Below are 10,285 nucleotides of genomic sequence, written 5' to 3' on the forward strand. Positions count from 1 at the left end.
TAGGACTTAATATTTTTTGCCAATGCTGTATATTTATAATACAAATATATAATACATCTAATATATTTCATTATCAGTAAACTTTTACAATATATAAAAAAGGGTACATATGGTATCATTCTTATATTAATTTATGTCTTCTTGTATAAAAAAAACAGCTATCAAATATCAAAAAACAAAACAATACTTGTAAAGAGACGATCCAGTAACAGACAACATGAGTACCTCGCTTCTAAGTAGCTGGCCCATTTTTAGTTTATTAGAACCAGAATTTGCATCATGTATTCATATGGTTTTTGTATTTGGTAATTCACTTTCTTTTCTTTCCCTGTACACACATTATGTCATTCTTATTTACTCGTATTTTAACACAGGTGACTCAGGTAATGAAGCTTTAATTGTGACAAAGGATGACATGGTATATGGCTTGGGTAGCAATAATTGTGGTTGTTTGGGAATTGGAAATGAAATCCCTACATTATATCCAGTGAAAGTAAAGGCCCTGTGCAAAAAGTATGTAAGGACATTTGCTTATGGCAGTATTGATATTGACAGTGGATGTCACGGAAATCACGTTCTGGCACTTACAAATAATGGAAAGGTATAATGCCTTAGAAGGTTGTACACACATGCCACACACACACACACACACACACACACACACACACACACACACGCGCGCGCGCACACGCACACGCACGCACACACACACACACACACACATATATTAAGGTGACCAACTTCTTAAGGATAGAGCATTAAAAAATACTTTTGTAATTAAATTTTAATAAATTTTTTAAATAAACATTTTTTAAATAATTGTAAGTGGAACACAAACATACAATGTTATATTTTTATATTTGTAAATAAAGTTAAAAGATTCTTATTGCTAGTCAATGATAAAATAAAAGTAAACGGCAAGTAAGAGTTAAATTAAAAAATGTTTAACGTATGCAATGTAAAACGTTTAATATATAAACATACTTAAGATTAGAGGTATAAATTTAGTAATATTATGGTTCAGCATCACCATTCAAATATTTGAATATTCGTAGTAACATTAAATGCCTAACAATTTAATATTGATGTAAAAGAATAGAATCTCAGTGAGATATAGTTGTGGCTTGATGAATATATAGAGAAAACGAAATTGCTCACAAGCGGTTGAGAGATCAATTGTTGGAGAATTTTTGTAAATATAATTAACAACATTTAAAATATAACATTACATGAGATCATAATAAAAATTATATCAATTTACGAGAGAATTTACATTTTATTTTTTTTAATTGTATATTTTTTTACTAAATATATTTTATAAATACTATTGGTTTTTAAATAAAAAAAAATCAAAGATAGTTTTTCATACGTTGAAAATTATATTTCGTTTATTATTTTCAGTTATTATTTTCACACCTAAAAGAAGGATATAAATCATAATTATATTCTTAATTTAGGACAAAATTTAGGACGTGTTGTAAAATGGGACGAAGAATTAAAATTTGGGTTTCTCCTAATTTAAGCAGTTGGTAACTTTAATCTATATTGGAGTTCAAATAGATTTTTAATTGGTGTCTTTACTATACACGGAGTGCCCTCAGGTTAAATCATCAAACTTACAATATGAATTTATGACCTTAAAATAAACAAAAATTGTCTTTGTAAGTTTTCTTTCTCCGCTTTTGCGAAGAAAGTGGAAGTTTGTTCGTAAACACTTTGTTTAAAGAACTTCTTAAGTTACAGAATTACAGAAATAAATAATGTCGAAATATCTCTTGATTTTATTTGCTCTAGAAAGAAAAAAGTATATAAAATGGATAATTTTAATTATTAAAATGGAGAGTAATGCAAGCGTGTGAAACAATTATATAGATGCACAAAGTTAATCAGCCACTCGTTCTTTGATTGATAAGTGCAATGCTTGTCTGAAGGCTGGAGACCGTTATTTTGAAAAAAAACTTTAATAATTACATTTTTATTATTGTTAAAGCAATGAAGGGGCTGAACCTAGATTATTTCAACGTTATTCTTATAGTTTTTTAATTTAAAAAATCAACATACAGAACGATTTTATTTATTTTGAAATCCTAAATTCATATTTTAAGTTTGATGATTTATCTCTTCCGAATATAAATAATTCCAATTTGTTGTCTTTAGAATATACATACATAATTTTCATTAAATGCGAATTTATTAAGCGTTAAATTTCACTGTGATAAATTTATAAAGTAGCTAAAGATAAACTAATTACAGTTTGCTTATATTTGTACAAAAAGACGCTTAGATTTCTCTTGTTTATTATTCTTTAATGATCCATCCAGCAATTTTGAAAAATTGTCAGATTTTATAAAATCTTCAAAGCGCAACGCATTTGTGAGAGTTTGAATTAAGCAACGATATCTTTGGAAGGTATATTCCTGGGGTAACAACTCTTATGGCCAACTGGGGTACGAAGCTCTAGATAATGTATTAATGCCTACTCTAGTGGAGATACCAATTTGGGCAAGCTGTAGGGTCACCACGTGCATCATAGATATTGCATGCGGGAGTTGCCATTCTGTGGCTCTGACTGATGCTGGCGAAGTAAGTAAAAAACCAAGATACAACAATCCTCCATTATTACATATGTAGCCCAATTCTGTTAGAATGTGTTTTATTTTTTATTGTTTTCTCTTAAAGCTTAATCATAGCTGTTGTTTATCCCTTTTCCCTGTAGATCTTGGTATCAAGCGGTTGTAGCGGTTGTAAGATCTTACAGTAGCGATAGATCTTCCTATTCAAATAAGTTCTAGATTAAGACATTTGACTTTGTAAAATATTCCTCTTTTTGCTTCGATCTCTTACTATTAGTTTAATAATTGTTTATATCTTCATTTGATATAGTGAAATAAGGCATATGCCTAGGATGTACTCCAGTTTTTCTTCTTTTATCAATTGAATGACTGTTCTGGTAAAATTCATGTTGTAAATCTTGGTTCAATTAAATTCGATTAAATTCAATTAAATTCGATCATATATTATTAAATACGTGTATTCTTTTATAAGTGATTTTTAACAAATTCAGGTATTCGTTTGGGGAAGACATAATTGTAGACAAGTCCGCTTTTGGGAAGATTTTGACAATGTACCCAGGTTTGTCAACTGCTTGGGTACAAACAAAGTTGCCAGCTTCTCTTGTGGTGATACCTTCACTATGATCGTCACCACAAATTGTAGGGTATATTGTTTTGGCGATAACGATGTTGGTCAGTTGGGGATAGGCAATCGCAACGCCCGTTTTAAAATGGAGAAAGTCACTTCGTTAAAAAACACTGTGATAGGTAATTCTCGTCTCAACCAAGTAAAAGGGAATTATTGAATAATTCTTCGGTATTGTTTCAGTTAAGGTGGCTTGCGGATACGCTCACACGCTGGCGCTCACGGACGAAGGAGAGCTCTACGTCTGGGGCAGCAATAGTCACGGCCAGTTGGGAATAGGCAACAAGACGGACACCCCTACTCCAGTCATGGTAAACTCATGTTTATTGTCATCTTATTAATAAAAATAAGAAAAGGAAAGAAGAACTGATAATCAATCCAATTATTGGTCAGGTAAAACATGAAATGGGAAGGGTGCTCGATATCGCCGCTCTACATTACAATAATATAAGCATCGCTGTCGGTGAGGCAGAACGTATTTACATCTGGGGTCAGTGCCGCGATCAGAGTATTACAAGCCCAATCATCACTCCGTTCTCGAGCATATATGAAGCGTTTGCATACCATTCATTATCAAGAGTTATGCACAAACCGTTGATCCTGCGTGAGAATAAACAGTGTGACATATTGGAATGCCTGAGAATTGCATTCGACGATCCCGTATGTCTTGTTTTTTGTCCCGCATCTGTTTGTTTCGAATGTTCTGTCTTGTATTTGAAACATACAATGAAATTAATGTACAATACTGATGAAAAACAGTACAACTAAAACAGAGATCTAAATACGAATATATACTCAAACACTTCTAAAATCTAAAATTGTGACATATATTTTGATGTCGTCTTTTAAACGCAAAAAATGTACATTTATACGTACATGGTTATTATTCATACATATATATCTATATAATTACTAATATTTTCATTTATAGTAGTTGTAATATTTATCATTGTTTATTAAATCTTATTTTAAATATAGTGTTACCAGTTTGAATTGTTAAAAAATTAAAAAAAGTACTTTTTAGATGAAAAAAATTTTTTAGTTTTAAAATGTAACACTTCGATTGTTAAAACTGAATAATATATTTTGTTCTCGACTTCTCTAACAACTTTTTCCTTTCTGACACAGTCGACCAGCGATCTCAAGATACAAATGAAGGACCAATGTATCCATGTGCACAAGGCCATCTTGAAAATCCGTTCTGAGTATTTTAAATCCATGTTTGCACATGATTGGACAGAAAGCAACGAAAGGTAACCATTTAATAAACAGAATATTTATTACCTTCTAATGTTACCTGCAATTTTGAATTAAAATAGGTACCTAAAAATCCAGCAATTTTAAAGAAATTTTTTAATGAGATATCACACAGTAAACATTTTAACAAAAATATTATTTATGTTTATGAGATTTTTCAAAATTTTGCTCATTTTGTTGTTCACTTCCAACAGTGTCATCAAACATAATCAATTTTCATATGTTGTTTACAAGGCTTTTCTGAATTATCTATATACAGATACAATTAATTTATCCTGGAAGCAAGTCATTGGTGAGTCAATATATTATAAACTATTATCAACCTAAGTACTCTCATGATTGAAACAATGTTTTTTGTTACAGAACTTTGGAAATTAGCTGATAGCTACTGTGACTTTAATCTCAAGAAACGCTGTATGCAGATGATAAAGCAAGGAATTACCGTATCGAATGTAGCGTATTTGTACAACATCGCAATCGAGTTTAACGAGAAGGTAGTCAAACTCATATTTTATTTATATATACATATATATAAAACATTAGTTCTATCTATATTTATCTGTCTAAATACAGAATCAAATTAGTTCTTAATCTTTAGTAGAGCGATGTTCTCCTTAAACGCGAAAAAAACCATGTGGGGGGGGGATAGAATCGAACTCGGATCACGAGTCGACTGCTTACAGCATGAAACTATCGCGACTTCTATTATTTGTTCCGTTAACTATAATATGTGTTTTGCCAGAACATCGAAAAATGTAAGGCAGTAAGCGGTAAACAAATTGGCCAATCATAGATGGAGAATATTAAAGATGGAGAAAATTTTATGTTTTCTACTGTGATTAGCCGATTTACTTACTACATAGATCGATAAATCTTCAGATCAGGGAACCTCCCCCAATGATCTTGATATATATTATCAAAGACATGACCCTGAGCAACCCATTTTTTGATGTGGGAGTCTCTGTAAGGGCGGGGGCGGAATCCACTGCATTCATATATACGCTACCCTCATCCTCCTCCCTCCCTACAAAGACATTTCGTGTGAAAAGTCTAAATTGACGTACAGTAATGGACATATCGTATATATGAATAGCACTCCCATTCATAAAATTGTTTTGCTTATAACTTTTCAAGTTTGCACATTTCAAAACTATTCGATTTTTCGTTTGCACACCTGTAGTTTAAAATTAAAAGTTATTAACAATTAAAGTTTTGAGATGGATCGACAACGGCAAATTGGTTCAAATTGCATTGAATGAGCTCAAAATGGCATGAATAACAAGCGACCTTCCCACTCTCCTGCAAAAGGGCACACGCCACACGACTTCCACGCGAAGCGAGGGCCACCCCACACCAAAAAATAGGTTGGGTCAATTTATTTTTAACAGTAGTGGGAAGCCCTCCCGCAGGGAGGGCGGAACTCACTGCATCCACGAATACACTACTCTCATCCCTCTCCCCCCTACAAAGGCGCTTCGTGTGAAAATCGTGCACTCCTGAAATAGGGAGAGGTGGAGATATATATATGTTTTGAATTTTAAAATAAAAAATAGTCACAGTATATATGAATTTAGAATTTTAATCAAATTTACTATCTATAGTGGATATATTGCTTATTATACATATTATTATATATGTATATTATTTATCTAGTATATTGCACTCATAATATCAAAGAATTTATCAGTTCGTTCATCATAATTGTACATTCTTTACAATTGTATTAAAATGAGACATATTTTTAAACTTTTTTTTATTATAATAACTTTTTAACGATTAACGGCTAAAACTTGTTGGAGGTTACTCAGGGTCATGTCCTTGACAATATATCAAGGTCAAGATCATTAGGCAAAGATCCCCTAATTTGAAGATTTACTCTTATATCTTCTTGTCTTATGTTTTTTTGTAAGTACATACATACATATCATACGCCTTTATCTACTAGGGTTGGGAACGCATTACTTGTAACGCCTTCATGCTGTAAGGCATAGACATAGTATAGATAGACCGAGCATTGCCATATGCCAGACAAGGATATCGATGGCTGGCGCGTGCGAGAAGGAGAAAACACAATTAGATTTTTCGTTCTCTCTCTAACAGAAGAAAGTGGGGGCTGCATCGTACTCCCACTTTCTTCTGTTAGAGAGAACGAAAAATCTAATTGTGTTCCCTTCTTCTTGCACGTGATTGCCATGTCTCTCGCCGCATGCTCGGTCTATCTATACTATGTCTATGCTGTAAGGTAAGCGGTTGATTCATAATTCGAGTTTGATTCCGTCCCCCCAATGTTTTCATTATCTTTTTTAGTAACGATCGTTACTTTTTTTTCTGTTTAACAGTAACATCGTTATATTTTTACAGTAACGGTAACGAGTTTAGCCCTTACTTTTACTGTTACTTTAGTTCTTTTTTAAATCTGCTGGGTGGCTTTTCAACTTCAGTCAGACGGTCACAGTATCATGTACCTTATATTAGTTCCCTATTTTTTTATAACTTTTATTTAATAGATCATACACGCGCACACTTTAAGTTTTTGGTATGGGCAATAAATATAGAAATATACATAAAAATAATCCTAGTAGAAATAAATTGCTAAAATTTCCATCAATTATTATAATTCATCAATTAAACTCATTTCATTATAAATTATACTGAAATGGATGTATTGACAAAGATTTCACCGATTTATTTTCACCAGAGAACATTAACATTTGAAAACAATGAATATTAACGTTTAATATATTATTTGTTTAATCTAACAAATTAATAAAAAATTTGTTTAATTTAAATTCCTATAAAAATGAATACATTAAAACAACAATATTAAGAAAATAAAGAATTAGTAAAACTGTAAGAAAGTTTAATCTAAAAAAAAGCTTACTCTGTATACATACACAAACTAGTTAGAGACTGAAGAGTTTCAAGTTTGAATATTTATTTCACATTTGATATTAAGTTAATTATCAACTAATGTAATATTTTAAGATTTCATAACTTTAGCATTATAAAAAAAAGTAACAAAAAAGAAACGAATCGTTACTTTTCAAGGTAACGGTAATACGTTATTTTTTTAAAGTAATGCGCACCTCTGTTATCTATACGTATGCAATAATCGAATGCATTGACAATATTTTAGGAGCTAGAAAACGTCTGCTTCAAATTTGCCTTAAATCACATGACGGCTGTGACGCAGACAGAAGATTTCGTCGAGTTAAAGTACGAAATAGTAAAAGCATTTATAATTAAGGCGGCCAAGAAAGGAGCTTTTAGAACGTAATTCTCTTTACCTCGGAGATAATGTGCCTCGACAAAAACGAAAATCGTTAGATATGTCTATTTTTATATGAATATAATTATGTATTATAACGCGCGAAATGTACTTTAGTTGCATTTCGTTATTAGTATTTATAAGTGAGTATAAATGGACGCGACCACATCTAGTCGTGGAAATTGGCTGCATTCAGCAGAGAAAGTTAATCAATTATTGTTGTGATTTTTTTTTAATATGATTGATTCCTACACTTAGATTTAGCGAAGAAATCACTAAACGCTAACCGATTAGTTTTCTCTGTTGAACGCAGCCATTGTCTAGTACATTTTGACAATTCATTTGTATGACTGATTCTTTTATTAATCTCAGAGTATAAATTTATGATTTTATAAAGATAGCTAAGACCAGAGAGAAATCTGAGAGAGAGGGGGGGAAGGGAGAAGGAGAAGGGAAGGAAGGAGGGGGAGAGAGAGAGAAAGAGAGCGCGCATAAAGGGTGTTTCTGACAAACTGTCGAATTTTTAATTTGACTGAATTACTTCCTGAGACAGTCACCGCAGAATCCGATTAGACTATATAGGGAGTTTTTTGAATCAATTGAGTACCACTGTTCAGTTGGAATAGAAATCCGACGGCTTGTCGTAAACACCCAAAGACTTTTTTTCCTGTAATCGCAAAATGCTGTGCTCTACTGTCATCTGAAGAAATGAATGTAAACTATACAACAATATCCATTTTTTACGGATGGAAACAGTTCGCTAAAATAACCAAAATCTATCAAATTAATAAAGATTTTAACGATTTTAGCGATTTATTTCCATCATGAACGCCATAAAAATGTGAATATTGTTGTATAGTTTATATCTACTTTTTTAGAGGGCGGTAGTACGCAAGGCATTGTGGGTTCTAGCTTTTAATATTCGTGGATGCAGGGCTAATTTCCAAGGTAGTCCATGCCCTGCTGCTGTGAATGAAGGAACTCGCACAGCAATTATCCAACAGATAACGAAACTTCATTTTTACTTTGTTACAAAAACAAGCGACTAGCTTGAGGATCGAGAAAGTTCTGACGTACTTTATCCTGCACACAAGCAGCTAATACACTGAACAAAGAAAAACTTACTTTCGCTGGGGAAAAAAAGGCGGGTCATATTCCCACAGGATTTTGCGATTACAGATAAAAGGCCTTCATATCACGCATTTGAGGTTTTCACGGGTATTATCTTCAATTATACCAGAAGATTTGCGGGTTATCGCTGTGTCTTTTCTTCATTCTTGATGCCGATATTTTGTGAACTATGCGTTTACTTCATCAAGACGAGAGGTGCACTGATACTGAAGTACCCTCGCCCTGATGAAGTAAACAGCATGGTTCACGAAACGTCGGCATCAAGAATGAAGAAAGATACGGCGATAATCCGCAAATCTTCTGGTATAATTGAAGGCCTTTATATCCTCTCTCAGGTTTTTCTCTGCTGAGACTTAAGTCCATAATATTATTTGTATATATACATAAACTGTATAACAAATTGATTAACGGCATGTGTACATACTGTTGAGTCCATTGAACTGCGAAAACTTTATTCTATTTTTTTATTACTATTTCTGTGATAAAGCATATCGATGAATGTTGATTATGCGCATTTGTGATTATGCCAATTTTTCGCTGATTTTATTTACCAACTGCTACAATTATAAAAATATAAATGTGTAATATGAATACATATAATAACTTTGTAATATTTTCTAACAATTTTCGATTTTCGGAATAGTTTGTTGAGACCTCGTACATTTGATTATCATTTATGGTATATTATTTTATTACAATTTTTTCAACTGTAAACAACAGATTTCGTTTACAAACAGTTTATATTAGGAAATGCCAAGTTCTTTATAACGTGCAAAAACAGATTTAATGGAATAAATACATATCAAGGAATTGAAAAGTATGTTTATCAAGAATGAAGAATTTAAAAAGAAGAAAAACTAAAGATAAATATCTCTTCATTTAAAAGAGTAAATTAAACTTTGTAGTGTTAAAAATTCTCTAGAAGATGTACGATGAAAGTTTTATAATTTTATTATGTATCTTTATTGTACTTTTTGTACCTAATTAGGAGAAATTTTAATTTATTTTTCTTTGTTTCTATTCAGCGTTTGTTCAGGTCTTAGCCACAATTTGTTAACTCTGCAATATCGAATGTTGGTAACAATATACAGAATAACGCGCGCTATTCTCTATTTCAGTATATAGATTTACCTTAATTTAATTTAATTTACCAACTATAATTTACTTCTATCCTTTTCTAGTTTTAAGAATTAGAAAAAGATAAAAATAAGTTAAACCATCATACAGTTGTCAACGGCGGATGGATATGCGATGATTTCAAAAGAGTTTTTTTTCTTGTATATATTCACTTTTGAAACATGGTGCGTCCCACTTAACGCTCGTAAAGCTCATGTAATCACTTTATCCTTAGTTATTAAATATTAAACAAGGTCAAATAATGTTTGCGAGCGTATAGGTGCTAAATGGAACATACATAGATATATATATATA

General features: G+C 31.9%; 1 protein-coding gene across 1 annotated transcript; it reads left to right on the forward strand.

The window, feature by feature from the left end:
- The first annotated feature begins 217 nt into the window (after positions 1-217).
- Positions 218-7,732, forward strand: LOC108771947 (RCC1 and BTB domain-containing protein 1). Its single transcript, XM_018537370.1, has 10 exons — positions 218-305; positions 375-601; positions 2,410-2,583; positions 3,065-3,320; positions 3,382-3,509; positions 3,592-3,858; positions 4,327-4,451; positions 4,650-4,747; positions 4,819-4,949; positions 7,592-7,732. Exons 1-10 carry the CDS (start codon positions 218-220, stop codon positions 7,730-7,732), a joined length of 1,635 nt encoding a protein of 544 aa, XP_018392872.1.
- Positions 7,733-10,285: the final 2,553 nt, after the last annotated feature.

Source organism: Cyphomyrmex costatus, unplaced genomic scaffold (assembly GCF_001594065.2).
Source record: "Cyphomyrmex costatus isolate MS0001 unplaced genomic scaffold, Ccosl1.0 scaffold17, whole genome shotgun sequence".
Lineage (NCBI taxonomy): Eukaryota > Metazoa > Arthropoda > Insecta > Hymenoptera > Formicidae > Cyphomyrmex > Cyphomyrmex costatus.

Coding starts and splice junctions, on each gene's coding strand:
- LOC108771947 (XM_018537370.1), top strand. CDS start 218: ATGAGTACCTCGCTTCTAAGTAGCTGGCCCATTTTTAGTTTATTAGAA. Junction 2,584..3,064: donor CTCTGACTGATGCTGGCGAA/GTAAGTAAAAAA, acceptor TAACAAATTCAG/GTATTCGTTTGGGGAAGACA. Junction 4,950..7,591: donor CAATCGAGTTTAACGAGAAG/GTAGTCAAACTC, acceptor ACAATATTTTAG/GAGCTAGAAAACGTCTGCTT.